This window comes from Bufo gargarizans, chromosome 1, assembly GCF_014858855.1.
Source record: "Bufo gargarizans isolate SCDJY-AF-19 chromosome 1, ASM1485885v1, whole genome shotgun sequence".
Classification (NCBI taxonomy): domain Eukaryota; kingdom Metazoa; phylum Chordata; class Amphibia; order Anura; family Bufonidae; genus Bufo; species Bufo gargarizans.
In genome coordinates this window covers 67,344,680-67,364,113 of record NC_058080.1, presented here as the reverse complement: position 1 = coordinate 67,364,113, position 19,434 = coordinate 67,344,680, and the positions used below count along the sequence as shown (strand labels likewise).

At 44.6% G+C, this 19,434-nt stretch overlaps 1 protein-coding gene across 1 annotated transcript; it reads right to left on the bottom strand.

Annotated features, from left to right (window-relative positions):
* Positions 1–2,059: 2,059 nt before the first annotated feature.
* Positions 2,060–5,248, bottom strand: LOC122928334 (protein S100-P-like). Its single transcript, XM_044281124.1, has 2 exons — positions 5,041–5,248; positions 2,060–2,254 (listed from the first exon to the last, which is right to left on the bottom strand). Exons 1-2 carry the CDS (start codon positions 5,176–5,178, stop codon positions 2,120–2,122), a joined length of 273 nt encoding a protein of 90 aa, XP_044137059.1. The 5' UTR covers positions 5,179–5,248; the 3' UTR covers positions 2,060–2,119.
* Positions 5,249–19,434: the final 14,186 nt, after the last annotated feature.

Genomic DNA, 19,434 nt, shown 5'->3' with positions numbered 1-19,434 from the left:
ATCATAGACACTGGAGAAACGCGTTGGAACAATAATATAGGAGGTCTGGTACCAGATTGAGCGTAGAAAAAGCGATTCTTGAGGGTTTAGCCACCGAGAAGTGGGGTTGCCCCTTTCGGGGCAGGTGCTCCACTTGTAGGTAGGGGTAGATAAGGGAGTAACTAGGTACAGGTACCTGGCTCCAAATATAACAGATATGACCCCACTTCTAGGGAGGCACCCTGAAAAGGACCATGGGATTTCGGATGGAATGAGAGGAATCCTATGAACATTATGAATATTGTTTTAATCACGAACCACTATTGGTGCAGGAAGATTGAAGAAGGTGAAATCGTGAGTAATGATGGGCTGGGCAGAGATTATACCCATGCCCCACCAAAGTTTTCTGACACTAATAATAACTCTTATTGGAATATTGATACAGTTGTATATTTTAGGGAATATTAGTTAATAATGTGGGGTTTTAAAGAAAACCAGTAAAAGTTATCTCTTATATATATATATGAAATAGAGTTTCTGTCTGTCTGTCTGTTCTTTATGCGTGACCAAACGACTGGATTGATCTTCACTAAATTTGGCACACAGGTACATCAGTTGTCCAGGAAGGTTTTAGACCAGGTTTCTAGACTCAGCTCTCTAGGACGTACCGTTCCTGAGATATTCCCCCAAAATTACCTGCATTAGCCATTAGAAGCCAGCAAGCCTTTCACTTAAATCCAAACTGCCATTTACACGGTCACATGTCCCTTATTAGCCAATAGAAGCTTCCAGGTCCTATGCCAGGTTGCCATGACAACTCATCACAGGTTTTAGCAGTTCGTAGGTCTGTCACAGTCATATTGTTGTTTGACCGTGACGCGGTTGCTGTGCAGACTTGTTGCTGGTGGCAACGTGTAGTTATCCCATCATGCCCTGCTGTAGGCTGATAGCTGTAGGCAGACTGGGCATGCTGAGATTTGTAGTTTTGCAACAGCTGGAGAGCCGCAGTTTGCCATCCCTGATTTAGATGAAATGCATTGGTAAACTAATTTGCCCTGGGCCCACATTAACCACTTCACTATTTTAAACCACATAATTATATAACTATGTCTAATGTTAACCACAAAACTATCCTTGGCCTTCAGGAATATTGAATATTATCAGGATAGGTCATCAATATCTGATTGGTGGTGGTCTGACACTCCGAATACCAGCCGATCAGCGGTTCTGCAGTACTGTAGGTCCAGCTCCAGAACAACAGCTTTGTCCATTGTGGGATGGTTAATGCTGCACTGATCCCATTCAATTCAATAGCTAAATAAATAGCTCCATCCACTACCCACAGTGAATGGTGCTGACTGGTAAATGACAAATAGATGATTGGCCCCCGCCAATCTAATCTTGATGCCTAATCCTGAAGAGTGACCATCAATATCCGTAAGAGGACCAGAGAACTCCTTTAAAATGATCAACCCTATAAACAGCTTCCTAGTAGGGTTGATCATGTTGAATGCAATGAGCCATATCTGGTTGCAATTGGTATTACCACTGCAGGGAAATTATTATTTTTATTCATCTGCAAATGAGCCCTCAGAGCACCACGTCACCTCTGCCTCTCCCCTTTTTTATCCCCCTTCAAGTGAGAATTACAAGGCTAAGCAGCGTCACCTCTCTGAAGCTTGGTCCCAAAATCTTGCGCATGCGCCAGCGGCAGTACTAGTGGGACCACTCTGAGAATTGAACTGCTCTGAGATTTTTACTCTGAGAATTGCCCTCAGCGCATGCACGAAATTTTGAGGTCAGGCACTTAACTGGTGAGGGTGACTGGCCCTCTTAATCTTACTGAGAGAGTGTGGCAATGGGGAGAGGAAGAATTAGAAATGGTCCTCCGAGGGGCTAGGCCAATCCCTCAGTGCCCCAAGCATCTCTTTTGCATATAAATAATAATAGTCAGTTCTAGGTTTAGTAGAGTTGACCATGGTAACAGATACACTTTAATCCACACCCATTCTAAACCATCATGTATCATATATGTCCATATCAACCTGTTCATAACCCTACAAAAAAAAAAGGAAACAAATGGAATATACTGAACTTTTATTCAAAGCCAGATTGATTGAAATAATTATTTTTTAGACGTTTATTGAAATCTTTCGTGCCCCAGTAAGGTGATCTTAGCAACTAATGTTATAAATTCCTGAAAATCCACTTGAGAGTCTCCATTTTCATCCAGGTCCATTAGAAGCTGGCCCCGCTTGTCTTTACCTTTCGCATTCTGGACCAAAAAATATAGAAAATGAATTAGAATCAGAGAAGCTCCTTGGTTCTTTGTACAATTGAAATAGTCAAGAAGGAACCGATAAACATGGACATTTACATAACAAAGACCTTAAAATGCGAAAATTAGAAATTTAGAAAATTCCCCTTACGCTACATGCCACCAGCATTAGACTCCAAAAATCTGACAATTTCAACCAAAATGATCATCTGGTGAAATTTAACAACAAACTATTGTTTTAATTGACCGAAGTGAGAACATCATTATCTGAAAGAAGTCAGCCATGTTTGAAATTTTCGTCTGATACTTACATGAAAGATCTCTTGTAAGAAAGATTGTTCATGGACAAAACATCTTTTTTCCAGAAAATTTCCCAGAATTTTTTTTTGTCCATTTCCCGGTTTAATTGAACACATATGACCAGTATGAACAAGTATAACTGCCAGTATGGACTAAAATGTTTATGACTTGCAGGAAGCAGACAGCTCTGTTCAAAGTGTAGTGTTTGTGCTGGGTTACTGCAGCTCTGTTTCAATTCAATGGAAGATGGGTTGCAGTAACCCGACATGGCCACTACACTTTGAACGGAGCTCTCTACTTCCTGCTCCATTCAAGCGCTAGTTCCAGCACCTGAGGCTGCAGGGAACAGCTGATTGGTGGAGGTGCAGGGTGTCAGACCCCCACCCATCAAATATTATTAACTTATTCTGAGAATAGATCATCAATATCTGGAGCTTGGTAAACCTCTTTAAAATAAATATACCATTTAAAAATAATAATAATAATTCTACAGCAAAGTTGAAATCTTATATATATTTGAGGAAATGCTGCTAAACAAAGGCTGCCTTTGTAGGACTCAGTTCTCAGTAGCCTTGAATTCTATGTATTAAATAATGAGAGAAAAGTACACAAATGCCTCATTTAGCATGTAGCATGGAAGTAGTACACATGCACTATTCAGTGCTGTCTCCTGCAGGAACGCAGGGATGAGATCATAGCATTAGCAGTGGATGTGCGATTTATTTCTTCTTTTCTCCCATTATTTAATGCATAGAATTCTGTCCCTGGATCTGCACTCCTTCCACTAGCCAGGTGATTTTAATTAGCCCAGTATTCTGTAGTAGGGGTTAAATTATCCTATCATGCTCTCAGTTGGAGTTCCTGTGAGCTTCAGAGCAGGTGAGCTTTGACAACTGTTCACATGGTGCGGTGCTGCACGGGGGCCACTGTGCTGTTTTTCTGGCTGGTTGGTGGGGCCCAGAGCTAGGTATGGCATGGTCAGGCAGCAGGGGTGCTGTTTGGCCACTGGGTCCCGCCGCCGGCCGGAATGGCGCCGCAGCGCTGGTGGTCGCCGTGCAGCGTTGCACCAATTTTAGGTTAGGACCCACTCATAGAGGCAACCTTGACGTGGTGAGTGGGCTTATTGCCTTTTGATCAAAATGTACACAAATGCCTCATTTAGCATGTAGCATGGAGGTGGTACACATGCGCTATTCAGTGCTGTTTCCTGCAGGAACCCAGGGATGAGATCATAGCATTAGCAGTGTATGTGCGATTCATTTCTTCTTTTCTCACATTATTTAATTCTCAGTAGCCTTGGACCAGCTTGTTCTCTGCTCAGTTTTTTCCACTAAAAACAGGAACAGATCCCCAAGAAGGGAACATATCAGAACTTTACAAAAGAAAGGGGTTTGGGAAATGTTTCCTTGTTCTATGGGAACTGTTCTAGTTTAGTAGAAAGCTCTGAGGCTTAGTGATTAGCACTACTGCCTGGTGGCACTGAGGGCCCTCTTCGACTGCCCGGACAGAACAAGCACCAATCGGCTATAAACACATTAATCGGCCATACTTACCAACCATTCTGTTGGTAATATCGGGACATGTAAGCCACGCCCCCGGGAATACACCGGCTCCACCTGGTAGCACCCACTTATGGGCAAACTTTTCGTTAATCTCACCCATTTTTATCCTGGGACTGTGGGAATTTGCCAGGACTGTGTCTAAATATCAGGGACAGTTCTGCCAAATTCAGGACAGTTGGCATCAAATCAGGACATTTGCTCTTTCATCGGTTGGTTGGGAGCACTATGAAGGTGCGGCCATACGTTGCAGCGGTGCTGCATTTTTGATGTGGCAAAAAATGCATAAAAATAATGCAGTTTTTGCAACAATGTAACGGCTTCTATGCAAATCACACACAGCAGGAGATCTCTGGATCCACGTGAGGTCCAGGACTGGTTCTAGCTTTATTATAAAGAGGTTGTACTAGATTATGTATGATTTTCATTTTTTACAGTATTCATTGGATAATCCCTTTAAAGGATGCAAAAAGTGACTGGAAAAGTTCTATATGGCAGAAGGTTCCAAACTGTGGCTTTAAAATTCAAACATTTACAATAAAAAAAAATTTTAATAAATAGAAAGCACTATATTTCCATCAGCTGGACACTGAGGTACAGTTTCAGCATATAGCAGGTTATAGGTAACTTATAATAGATCGGCACGGTGCTTAAACGTACGGTAATACGACCCTAATACTGAACCCTATACATGAGGTTGTAGAATGCTCCGCCAGTCATAGTATATAGACTGCTATAAACTCCAATTTGTATTCTGTTGATGGGTTCCTTCCTGAGTCATTACCCCTTCTATCCTGCAGCCGCCAGGAGACATTCTGTCACTATGGAATTGCTATTTTTGTGTTTACCGATTATCTTCTATAGTATAATATAGATAATGGGTGATAGCTGTATACTTCTACTGTATGTAAGGCATCATCTTACCTTCATGAGTTCAGGCAGTTCCTTCTCCATCATAGTCTTCAATTCCCCTTTGGATAAAGTGTCTTTATTGCCCTCAGTAAAGGCATATTGGTGAAAGACATCGATGATTTGATCGATTGCGGTTTCCAGCTTAGTCATGTTTGGATGGGATTTGGACTTCTCGGCTTCTCCAGGCAGCTGCTAAAGGCAGAGTGAAGTACAAGGGACGGAGCTCCTGCTTATATACAGATCGTGGCTTTGTGCTCAGGGCAAATATTTCTCAATAAATAAATATTCTATAGGGTGTAACCTTCATACAACCTGAAATTGACTATCTCTGCAAACATGCCCTTGAATGCTGAAGAAAAGTTACCATCCCCTGAGAGAGAAATTAGTACAGAATATAAAGACTGTGCAGCATCAAAATGAAGGATTGCTGGAAGACAGACAGTGGGGGTCATTTATTATAGCTTTCTGGCGAAAAAATTGTTGAAAAGGGTATTCTTGCGACTATTTTAATGTCGCACAGGCATTTTTACGGCAAGTACAACAGATGGGTGGGATTAAGATGCGTTCGGGCCCTCGTCAGGGCCAGAACTTCAGCTCTGGCAAATTTACTACTTTTTCATCTGGAAACAGGAGGTAAAGTAGACGAAAAACTACATCTGCCAGGATCTGGCGTAGTGTTTCAGACAGGTGAATGGACTGCCATATATGTGCCTAATTTATGACGTGGTGCATGCATCGACATAAATTAGCCATATACTACTAAGCAGGGGTGACAACTAAGACCGACATAAAAAGCCATCTTAGTAAATGTCCCGATTAAGTGCAAGTTTCGCCCAACTGCCGACCATGGTGTAAATCCAGCCCTGTGACTAGTTATTGGCTCACGGCAAGTTAAAAAAAGGGACTTGCGACTATTTTTACAACTAAAATAGTTGCAAGTGCCCTAATACTTGACCCCCATTGTGTATGTATCTTGGAGAGACTAAACTGAAATTATCATTGGTTATGAACTGCCTAAATTTCCTCAGTAAAGGGACTGTTTGCTGTTCAACAAAACCGGCCACATCACTGCCATCACCTTCACTGCTCCACGACTGCATACTTACCAACATCTCAGTTGGTAAAATCTGGGAATATATGCACCGCCCAGGAACGGATGGACACGTACATTTATTGGCAGGGTTTGTGGTGTCCTGCCCATTTTCGGCCTGGGACAGCGCAAATTTGCCTGGACTGTCTCTGAAAATCAGGGACAGTCTTGGCAAATTCAGGGCAGTTGGCAACTATGCGATTACATGGCCCCAGGGAGCGTTAGATTGAGGACAGCCACAGTGAACCACTACAACTCCTATAATTGCCACAACTACCACTCCCCTTCTCTCGGCTCTCCACCTCCTCGGCTCACTAAACTACATGCTACAAATAATATCGATAAGAACATTACTACTTAGCTACTGCTATAGTGTAATTACCTATGTTATCCATAATTCAGACTCTCCAATACATTGCTATATTACCAGCTCTGTTTTTGTGAGACTTTTGTATTTCTGCCTGTAGGTGTCGCAGTTTCCACTGCTGATGAATGAAAGCTGGTTGTAAATGAATGAAAAACATTAGGGGTCATTTACAAAGACCAGCTTATTACGCCAATATTTATTTTCTGGCAGAGAAAGTGCCTTATTTATGACAAGGCATCGTCATAAATTAGGCTCAGTGCCAGCAGTCCGTGTACCTGAAGCAATAAAGACTACAGCCCCTGACTGAGTAGATTTTACTCCTCTTTTATGCCTGTTTCCAGGAGTAAAAGATAGTAAATGTGCCGGGGATGAAGTCCCAGCCCCCACCACACCCATGTCACTCCCATGTGGCGAGAAGGGCACAAAAATGCCAGGAAATTGTTAGCGTCTGGCTCAATGTCCGGCCATTGCGGTCTAGCAGCAGGTGGGCACATCCTCACCGTCGGGGACAGGTGAAGAAGTCCTGCTGATGAGACGAATCAATTTGTGAGAATCAATTCACTCATTTCTACACAGAATGGAGGTCATTTATGAATATTTTTACACCCAAAAATAATTTTTGGGGGTCACGTTCCACATGGGTGACATGTTACTTCTACGTATAATATGAAGCACTTCAGTCACCTGTAGCAATTACAAGTCCACGCCAGGAGCTTTGCTTAACCCAGCCCAACCAGACTTTCAAACTTGCAGACTCGTGTGTTCTTATTACCTCATTGTGCCAATATTGTATGTGAGTGAGCAATAGAAGTCATATAACAAAAACAAAGACAGGTGCACTCTGCGTTCTTAGTAACCCTCATACTGGTGTAAAATTGAGAGATTAGCCAACATATCCTGCTTGGAGGACATGTCTGAGCGCGAGCACCGCGCCAAGTTTTCTCAAGTAGCTCGGGATCTAACGCTGATCCTACCTGGGCCATATGGGCAATACCAGGAGCCAGTGGGCGAATTACAGGAGCGCAAGGTCTGACTCAAAGCAATCTCCCAGTAACCTCCAGCATAAGACCATGCATACAGTGGGAGGAGGGAGAGAGCTCTGAGCCCCACCCAAAACTGGCTGATATAGCCCGGCCTGACGTGCACCAGAATGCTGCCTGTAGATGGAAATAAAGGCACATTCAGACTAGGAGTTTCTACATCTCCAAAAAAGTCAATATATAAACTACAGATTGGCGTGGTATTAAAAAGCAGGAAGTGCTAAACCCCATATGCAGTGGTGCATCTATACCGGGGGAAGGGGGCAGATCCTGCACTTGTGGTCCGCTGCTAATGGCAATTCCCAGCAAAAATGCATACAATGGAGGATGCCGCAGCGGACCACAAGTACCACAATGGACATCCTACACAGGATAGCAAATGTGTGGATGTGATAAACAGTAAAAATAATATAACCAAAACAAAGACAGGTGCACTCTGCGGTCTTACTAACCCTCATACTGGTGTAAAATTGAGAGATTAGCCAACATATCCTGTTTGGAGGACAAGATTTCTCAAGTAGCTCGGGACCTAACGCTAAACCTACCTGGGCCATATGGGCAATACCAGGACCAGTGGGCGAATTACAGGAGCGCAAGATCCGACACAAAGCAATCTCCCAATAACCTCCAGCATGTGACCATGCATACAGTGGGAGGAGGGAGAGAGCTCTGAGCCCCACCCAAGACTGGCTTTGCCCTTTTCCTAGTTCAACCACATACTGATCATGTGTGTAGGATACTTAGTGAAGACAGCGCAAACAAATCAAACCCTCTAATCCAGGCGAAACGCACTACCAGACTCCACGTGGGACGCCGAAGCCTAGTCCGGGTAAGGCTACAATCGATCAATAATCGAAAGAGCTGCGTAGGGGAGAACAAAAAGAGGTAAGCGATTTTAGGTGCCGAAGAAAACGCGGGACGCCGCGTTAAGGCACAAGCTACCCGAGAATTTTCACCCCGCACGTAGGTTCCTTGACAGATTACCTCTGACATGGTATTAATCAACAGGAGGGTCTTCAGTATTTTTATTGAACATGATTTGAACTTTTTACCAGCACCTAGTAAGATTTGTACTTGGAATTATAAATTCGGATCAGCTACAACCCGAAAATTTGCCAGCGAATATCATAACAATCGAGATTATATTACTTTCTCCAATGAAAGTACTATATGTGCAAGACTGTTTTACTATTTTGTACACCATTTTTTCTGCAGATCATTGGACACCTGAAGCTACTATGTTTTTTTAATATCTTTTTATCTTTACTTATTTATATTTGAGACTGCTCCATCTTATCAATATTTATTAGCTTTACATTGTCGTACTAAGTATTTGTATACTTTTTATCCTGTGATTCTATTAATACACCTAATTTATTGATAACTAGGGATGAGCGAACCCGAACTGTATAGTTCGGGTTCGTACCGAATTTTGGGTATCCGTGACACAGACCCGAACCCGAACATTTTCGTAAAAGTCCGGGTTCGGTGTTCGTAGCTTTCTTGGTGCTTTTTGAAAGGCTGCAAAGCAGCCAATCAACAAGCGTCATACTACTTGCCCCAAGAGGCCATCACAGCCATGCCTACTATTGGCATGGCTGTGATTGGCCAGTGCAGCATGTGACCCAGCCTCTATTTAAGCTGGAGTCACGTAGCGCCGCACGTCACTCTGCTCTGATCAGTATACACTACGTGCAGAATTATTAGGCAAATGAGTATTTTGACCACATCATCCTCTTTATGCATGTTGTCTTACTCCAAGCTGTATAGGCTCGAAAGCCTACTACCAATTAAGCATATTAGGTGATGTGCATCTCTGTAATGAGAAGGGGTGTGGTCTAATGACATCAACACCCTATATCAGGTGTGCATAATTATTAGGCAACTTCCTTTCCTTTGGCAAAATGGGTCAAAAGAAGGACTTGACAGGCTCAGAAAAGTCAAAAATAGTGAGATATCTTGCACAGGGATGCAGCACTCTTAAAATTGCAAAGCTTCTGAAGCGTGATCATCGAACAATCAAGCGTTTCATTCAAAATAGTCAACAGGGTCGCAAGAAGCGTGTGGAAAAACCAAGGCGCAAAATAACTGCCCATGAACTGAGAAAAGTCAAGCGTGCAGCTGCCAAGATGCCACTTGCCACCAGTTTGGCCATATTTCAGAGCTGCAACATCACTGGAGTGCCCAAAAGCACAAGGTGTGCAATACTCAGAGACATGGCCAAGGTAAGAAAGGCTGAAAGACGACCACCACTGAACAAGACACACAAGCTGAAACGTCAAGACTGGGCCAAGAAATATCTCAAGACTGATTTTTCTAAGGTTTTATGGACTGATGAAATGAGAGTGAGTCTTGATGGGCCAGATGGCTGGATTGGTAAAGGGCAGAGAGCTCCAGTCCGACTCAGACGCCAGCAAGGTGGAGGTGGAGTACTGGTTTGGGCTAGTATCATCAAAGATGAGCTTGTGGGGCCTTTTTGGGTTGAGGATGGAGTCAAGCTCAACTCCCAGTCCTACTGCCAGTTTCTGGAAGACACCTTCTTCAAGCAGTGGTACAGGAAGAAGTCTGCAAGGTAAGAAAAACATGATTTTCATGCAGGACAATGCTCCATCACACGCGTCCAAGTACTCCACAACGTGGCTGGCAAGAAAGGGTATAAAAGAAGAAAATCTAATGACATGGCCTCCTTGTTCACCTGATCTGAACCCCATTGAGAACCTGTGGTCCATCATCAAATGTGAGATTTACAAGGAGGGAAAACAGTACACCTCTCTGAACAGTGTCTGGGAGGCTGTGGTTGCTACTGCACGCAATGTTGATGGTGAACAGATCAAAACACTGACAGAATCCATGGATGGCAGGCTTTTGAGTGTCCTTGCAAAGAAAGGTGGCTATATTGGTCACTGATTTGTTTTTGTTTTGTTTTTGAATGTCAGAAATGTATATTTGTGAATGTTGAGATGTTATATTGGTTTCACTGTTAAAAATAAATAATTGAAATGGGTATATATTTGTTTTTTGTTAAGTTGCCTAATAATTATGTACAGTAATAGTCACCTGCACACACAGATATCCCCCTAAAATAGCTAAAACTAAAAACAAACTAAAAACTACTTCCAAAAATATTCAGCTTTGATATTAATGAGTTTTTTGGGTTCATTGAGAACATGGTTGTTCTTTAATAATAAAATTAATCCTCAAAAATACAACTTGCCTAATAATTCTGCACTCCCTGTAGGGAGAGGTTGCGGCTGCTGCTGTTAGGGCGAGATTAGGCAGCGATTAACTCAGCAAAAACACTTAATGAAGTGATCGATCTACAGCTGTGGATCATTGAACTGCTGCTACTTAATTGCTTACTGTTTTTAGGCTGCCCAGAGCGTTTTTATGTCACTTTTTTCTGGGGTGATCGGCGGCCATTTTGTGTCTTGTGGTGCGCCAGCACAAGCTGCCACCAAGTACATTTAACCATCAATAGTGTGGTTATTTTTTTGCTATATCCTACATCAGGGGCTTGGCTGTGCTTGCTATTTTATTTAGGGGTGAAATACAATTGCCAAAATAGCAGTACCCTAAATCTGGTGTTTCAGCTGTGGCCAGCCAATTGTAATACTGTCTGCTGTCTGGCAAAGGATATATTTTTGTTCTGGGTTGAAATACAATTCCCAACTTAGCAATTCCCTAAATCAGTGGTTTCTGCTGTATCAGGCCAAGTTTAAATCTATCCATAAAAGGGTATATTAGATTGAAGGTGCGGATAGGGTCATCCTCAATAACTTCACATGCTACCGTGCATTTCCAAGTCTAATTCTGTCCGTAAACGTATACCTGTCATCCAGCGCCTAAATAATAGGCCTAAAATTTATATTCAGCTAAATCTGTGGTTATTGCTGAGGCTGGTCAATTTATTTAGTGTCCGCCAAAGCACAGTTTTTGTTCTGGGTTGAAATACAATTCCCAACTTAGCAATTCCCTAAATCAGTGGTTTCTGCTGTATCAGGCCAACTTTAAATCTATCCATAAAAGGGTATATTAGATTGAAGGTGCAGATAGGGTCATCCTCAATAACTTCACACGATACCTTGCATTCCCAAGTCTAATTCTGTCCGTAAACATATACCTGTCATCCAACGCCTAAATAATAGGCCTAAAATTTATATTCAGCTAAATCTGTGTTTATTGCTGAGGCTGGTCAATTCATTTAGTGTCCACCAAAGCACAGTTTTTGTTCTGGGTTGAAATACAATTCCCAACTTAGCAATTCCCTAAATCTGTGGTTTCTGCTGTATCAGGCCAACTTTAAATCTATCCATAAAAGGGTATATTAGATTGAAGGTGCGGATAGGGTCATCCTCAATAACTTCACACGCTACCGTGCATTCCCAAGTCTAATTCTGTCCGTAAATGTATACCTGTCATCCAGCGCCTAAATACTAGGCCTACAATTTATATTGAGCTAAATCTGTCGTTACTGCTGTGCCTGTATTAGTGTAATACGGTACCTAAATAGATAGCCAGATAGTGTTAGGTGTCTGTAAAAAAAGGCCTGAATTTGAATTCAATACATTGGGCCAAATATTTTTTTTCTTATTGTGGTGAACGGTAACAATGAGGAAAACATCTAGTAAGGGACGCGGACGCGGACATGGTCGTGGTGGTGTTAGTGGACCCTCTGGTGCTGGGAGAGGACGTGGCCGTTCTGCCGCAGCCACACGTCCTAGTGAACCAACTACCTCAGGTCCCAGTAGCCGCCAGAATTTACAGCGATATTTGGTAGGGCCCAATGCCGTTCTAAGGATGGTAAGGCCTGAGCAGGTACAGGCATTAGACAATTGGGTGGCCGACAGTGGATCCAGCACGTTCACATTATCTCCCACCCAGTCTTCTGCAGAAAGCGCACAGATGGCGCCTGAAAACCAAGCCCATCAGTCTGTCACATCACCCCCATGCATATCAGGGAAACTGTCTGAGCCTCATGTTATGCAGCAGTCTCTTATGCTGTTTGAAGACTCTGCTTGCAGGGTTTCCCAAGGGCATCCACCTAGCCCTTCCCCAGCGGTGGAAGACAAAGAATGCACTGACGCACAACCACTTATGTTTCCTGATGATGAGGACATGGGAATACCACCTCAGCACGTCTCTGATGATGACGAAACACAGGTGCCAACTGCTGCACCAAGCATCTCAACCATGTCACACGGCAGCGTTCAGCTCTCCATCTCACAAACATTTGAGAGAAAGCGTAAATTCCCACCTAGCCACCCTCAATCCCTGGCCCTGAATGCCAGCATTTCTAAACTACTGGCCTATGAAATGCTGTCATTCAGGCTGGTGGACACGGTGTCGCTTGCTGTCCCACAGTACGTTGTTCCCAGCCGCCACTACTTCTTCAAGAGAGCCGTGCCTTCCCTGCACAACCAAGTATCGGATAAAATCAAGTGTTCACTGCGCAACGCCATCTGTGGCAAGGTCCACCTAACCACAGATACGTGGACCAGTAAGCACGGCCAGGGATGCTATATCTCCCTAACTGCACACTGGGTAAATGTAGTGGCGGCTGGGCCCCAGGTGGAGAGCTGTTTGGCGCACGTCCTTCCACCGCCAAGGATCGCAGGGCAACATTCTTTGCCTCCTGTTGCCTCCTCCTCCTACTCGGCTTCCTCCTCCTCTTCTTCCACCTGCTCATCCAGTCAGCCACACACCTTCACCACCAACTTCAGCACAGCCCGGGGTAAACGTCAGTAGGCCATTCTGAAACTCATATGTTTGGGGGACAGGCCCCACACCGCACAGGAGTTGTGGCGGGGTATAGAACAACAGACCGATGAGTGGTTGCTGCCAGTGAGCCTCAAAATCTCGTTGCAGCTCTGGGACTAGCCGGTTTGACGCACATCCCTTGCCTGGGGCATGTGCTGAATTTGGTGGTGAAGAAGTTCATTCACAACTACCCCGACATGTCAGAGCTGCTGCATAAAGTGCGGGCCGTCTGTTCGCGCTTCCGGCGTTCACATCCTGCCGCTGCTCGCCTGTCTGCACTACAGCGTAACTTCGGCCTTCCCGCTTATCGCCTCATATGCGACGTGCCCACCAGGTTGAACTCCACCTTGCACATGCTGGACAGACTGTGCGAGCAGCAGCAGGCCATAGTGGAGTTTCAGCTGCAGCACGCACGGGTCAGTCGCACTGCGGAACAGCACCACTTCACCACCAATAACTGGGCCTCCATGCGAGACCTGTGTGCCCTGTTGCGCTGTTTCGAGTACTTCACCAACATGGCCAGTGGCTATGACGCCGTTATCAGCTTTACAATACCACTTCTATGTCTCCTTGAGAAAACACTTAGGGCGATGATGGAAGAGGAGGTGGCCCAGGAGGAGGAGGAAGAGGGGTCATTTTTAGCACTTTCAGGCCAGTCTCTTCGAAGTGACTCTGATGGAGGTTTTTTGCAACAGCAGAGGCCAGGTACAAATGTGGCCAGCCAGGGCCCACTACTGGAGGACGAGGATGAGGAGGAGGTGGAGGAGGATGAGGATGAAGCATGTTCACAGCGGGGTGGCACCCAACACAGCTCGGGCCCATCACTGGTGCGTGGCTGGGGGGAAACGCAGGACGATGACGATACGCCTCCCACAGAGGACAGCTTGTCCTTACCTCTGGGCAGCCTGGCACACATGAGCGACTACATGCTGCAGTGCCTGCGCAACGACAGCAGAGTTGCCCACATTTTAACGTGTGCGGACTACTGGGTTGCCACCCTGCTGAATCCACAGTACAAAGACAATGTGCCCACCTTACTTCCTGCACTGGAGCGTGATAGGAAGATGCGCGAGTACAAGCGCACATTGGTAGACACGCTACTGAGAGCATTCCCAAATGTCACAGGGGAACAAGTTGAAGCCCAAGTCGAAGGCAGAGAAGAAGCAAGAGGTCGCCAACGCAGCTGTGTCACGGCCAGCTCCTCTGAGGGCAGGGTTAGCATGGCAGAGATGTGGAAAAGTTTTGCCAACATGCAACAGCTAACTGCACCACCACCTGATACGGAGCGTGTTAGCAGGAGGCAACATTTCACTAACATGGTGGAACAGTACGTGTGTACACACCCCTCCACGTACTGACTGATGGTTCGGCCCCATTCAACTTCTGGGTCTCCAAATTGTCCTCGTGGCCAGAGCTAGCCTTTTATGCCTTGGAGGTGCTGGCCTGCCCGGCGGCCAGCGTTTTGTCTGAACGTGTATTCAGCACGGCAGGGGGCGTCATTACAGACAAACGCAGCCGCCTGTCTACAGCCAATGTGGACAAGCTGACGTTCATAAAAATGAACCAGGCATGGATCCCACAGGACCTGTCCATCCCTTGAGCAGATTAGACATTTATAACTACCTCCCCTTAACCATATATTATTGGGCTCCAGGGCACTTCCTCATTCAATCCTCTTTTTATTTTCATTTTACCATTATATTGCGGGGCAACCCAAAGTTGAATGAACCTCTCCTCTGTCTGGGTGCCGGGGCCTAAAAATATCTGACAGTGACCTGTTCCAGTGTTTGGTGACATGAAGCATGATTCTCTGCTATGACATGAAGCCTGATTCTCTGCTATGGGACCTCTCTCCTCTGTCTGGGTGCCGGGGCCTAAAAATATCTGACAGTGACCTGTTCCAGTGTTGGGTGACATGAAGCATGATTCTAAGCTATGACATGAAGTCTGAATCTCTGCTCTGGGACCTCTCTCCTTTGTCTGGGTGCCGGGGCCTAAAAATATCTGACAGTGGCCTATTCCAGTGTTGGGTGACATGAAGCACGATTCTCTGCTATGACATGAAGCCTGATTCTCTGCTATGGGACCTCTCTCCTCTGTCTGGGTGCCGGGGCCTAAAAATATCTGACAGTGGCCTGTTCCAGTGTTGGGTGACATGAAGCCTGATTCTCTGCTATGAGATGAAGCCTGATTCTCTGCTATGACATGTAGCCTGATTCTCTGCTATGACATGAAGCCTGATTCTCTGCTATGGGACCTCTCTCCTCTGTCTGGGTGCCGGGGCCTAAATATCTGACAATGGCCTGTTCCAGTGGTGGGTGACGTGAAGCCTGATTCTCTGCTATGACATGAAGCCTGATTCTCTGCTATGACATGAAGCCTGATTCTCTGCTATGACATGAAGCCTGATTCTCTGCTATGGGACCTCTCTCCTCTGGGCCCCATAGCAGGAATCTAAATTGGGCCCCCATTCCCCTTTGATAGCCCCTCCCTTTGTTCCATGAACTATTCTTGCTGCTGCGTTTTATAATTTATGCCATCAGGGCCGGATTGGGATTACAAAACAGCCCTGGCACACAAGAGGTATAATAGATGCAGTGTGTACAGATGTATATTATATACAGCAGTGTACTGTTATATGAGGTACGCGGTATAATATATGCAGTGTGTACAGGTATATAGTATATTCCCTAGTGTTCTGATATGTGAGGTACAGGGTATAATATATGCAGTGTGTACAGGTATATAGTGTATACAGCAGTGTACTGATATGTGAGGTACGGGGTATAATATATGCAGTGTATACAGTATATACAGTAGTGTAATATGTGAGGTATAATAGATGCAGTGTGTACAGGTATATAGTAAATACAGCAGTGTATTGACACCTCGTACCTCACATATCAGTACACCGCTGTATATACTATATATCTGTACACACTGCATCTAATATACCTCGTACCTCACATATATAGTATATACAGCAGTGTACTGATATCTGTACACACAGCATCTATTATACCTCATACCTCACATATCAGTACACTGCTGTATATACTATATATCTGTACACACTGCATCTATTATACCTCATACAGCACATATATAGTATATACAGCAGTGAACTGATATCTGTACACACAGCATCTATTATACCTTGTACCTCACATATCAGTACACCGCTGTATATACTATATATCTGTACACACTGCATCTATTATACCTCATACCTCACATTTAAAGTATATACAGCAGTGTACTGATATCTGTACACACAGCATCTATTATACCTCATACCTCACATATATAGTATATACAGCAGTGTACTGATATCTGTACACACAGCATCTATTATACCTCGTACCTCACATATCAGTACACTGCTGTATATACTATATATCTGTACACACTGCATCTATTATACCTCGTACCTCACATATATAGTAAATACAGCAGTGTACTGATATCTGTACACACAGCATCTATTATACCTCATACCTCACATATCAGTGCACTGCGATATATACTATATATCTGTACATATTGCATGTATAATACTGTGTAATATATGCAGTTGTCCCATATGGGTAATTAAAGTATTCTTCATTTTTATTTGATGGAGTGCTGCCCTCTTTTGTTATTTTATATATATATATATATATATATATATATATATATATACATACACACACACACAGAGCAGTGTATTGATGTGAGACATAGAAGGTATAATACTGTAGATGCAGTGTTTACAGATATATGTGGTCAGTTATACATTATGGTCACTGTGTGTGTGAGGTACATGAGGTAGTAGTGGTCACTGTATCTGTCTGAAGTATTATATATGAGTGAGCAATGAGTAAAAACAGGGCATGGAGGGGGGGTAAATGATGAAAAGTGGAGGACCTCCTCTTACCACTCCAGTCCAGTCTGTATGAATTAACGCAGAGCTGATTGTGAACTTCTAATACTTGCTGTTAGGGGTTGAAGGACCTGGGATGATGTCATCACAGGTCCTGGCAGATATACCTTTGAAACCTAGGAACTACACCATTTTTGGTGCAGTTCCTTTGCTAGATTCTGCAGGACCTGTGATGTTGAATATGATGTCATCACAGGTCCTGGCAGATGCACTGTTCTAACCTGGGAACTACACTTTACACTGGCAGTTCCCTTACAGGACCTCTGATGACATCATCAAAGGTCCTTTAGCTTTAGAAAGATAAATAGGAGCAATTAGGGGGCGGGGCTTTTCCTCCACTTCGGGCCCCGTCTGCCTATATGGTACGTAGCCACTGCTCAGGGGGAGGAGACTCAAGGGAGGGTAGGGCTGGCAGCAAGGAAACTCAACACTGGGGGGCGGGCCCCAGGCCGGCCGCCCTGGTTATACAGGCACAGCACTACTGCAGGGCGGGTCCATAGGCGGCCGGGGAGGAGACTTAGGGGGAGGAGACTCAAGGGAGGGTAGGGCTGGCAGCAGGGAAACTCAACACTGGGGGGAGGGGCCCGGCCGCCCGGGTTATACAGGCACAGTACTACTGCAGGGCGGGTCCACAGGCGGCCGGGCCCCCTGGAGTGCCGGGCCAAGTCGCAAGTGCGACCCCTGCGACCCCTGTATGTACGCCACTGGGCCTGATCCAGTGTTGGGTGACAGGAAGCCTTATTCTCTGCTATGACATAAAGCCTGAATCTCTGCTATGGGACCTCTCTCCTCTATCTGGGTGCCAGGGCCTAAATATCTGACAATGGCCTGTTCCAGTGGTGGGTGACGTGAAGCCTGATTCTCTGCTATGACATGAAGCCTGATTCTCTGCTGACATGAAGCCTGATTCTCTGCTATGACATGAAGACTGATTCTCTGCTTTGACATGAAGCCTGATTCTCTGCTGACATGAAGCCTGATTCTCTGCTATGACATGAAGCCTGATTCTCTGCTATGACATGAAGCCTGATTCTCTGCTATGGGACCTCTCTCCTCTGTCTGGGTGCCGGGGCCTAAATATCTGGCAATGGCCTGTTCCAGTGGTGGGTGACGTGAAGCCTGATTCTCTGCTGACATGAAGCCTGATTCTCTGCTATGACATGAAGCCTGATTCTCTGCTGACATGAAGCCTGATTCTCTGCTATGACATGAAGCCTGATTCTCTGCTATGACAGGAAGCCTGATTCTCTGCTATGGGAACTCTTTTTTATTAGAAAAATACAAAACTTAACAGACAAGAAAAAAAAACAAGACAAAACAGAACAGCTTCTCAGCTGGCCCAGCCTCACCCATACTCACATTCATACCAACACCCTATAAAAACTATATACAAACTATATACAAATGCTAAAAAAGAAATGAAACTTACTTAGCCGGTTCAGCTGTAAAACCCAAAAAAAAGAAAAACTTGACTACTCGTCAATAAAACAGAAACGGAAATGAGACAAATAAAACAATAATAACAATAATAATAATAGTACAAAACAAACAAATTTTTTTTTTTTTTTTTCCCATCACCAATTTTATTTTTATTTTTTTTATTTTTTTATTAATATAACAAATAAAGCAAAACAAACCTCACCTCGCTAATCTAGCCCTAACCCCCACTACCTACTCCATCACCCTTCACCCAAGGCTGACCTCCGCCTCACGTCTCTCTCGTGTCCGCATAGTCCGAGGCCAGCCCTACCTCCACCACCCACATCTAGCCCCTCGCCCCATGTCCACCCATGTCCGCATAGTCCAGGGCTAGATGCAGGCCTCCCACTTCAATACACACATAAAATACTTAAAAGCACAAATAAAAGACCCCTTCCCTCACCCACCCAACCTAACTAGCCCCAACTCATTCTATCCTAATAAACAACATAAACAACATAACTATTTAACACACACTGCAAAATATTTTTATATACAGAACTACCCGAAGGCCCAAGCTCGGTCTCTGTAAGCCTTTCTTCAAAGCTCAACATCCCACAAAACAAAAATCTACGGTGAAAGCATCAGCCCACCACCAGGAAACGTATGACTAGGCTAGGGTACGCTAAAAGCAAAGCCTCTCCAGAGGAGAGAGGCCCTACTGGTACCCAGTCTCTCATACTCCAAAGAACGCACCTTCACCAGGTCACCCAGAATGTTCCTACATACCACGTCCACTGGGGGGACTTTC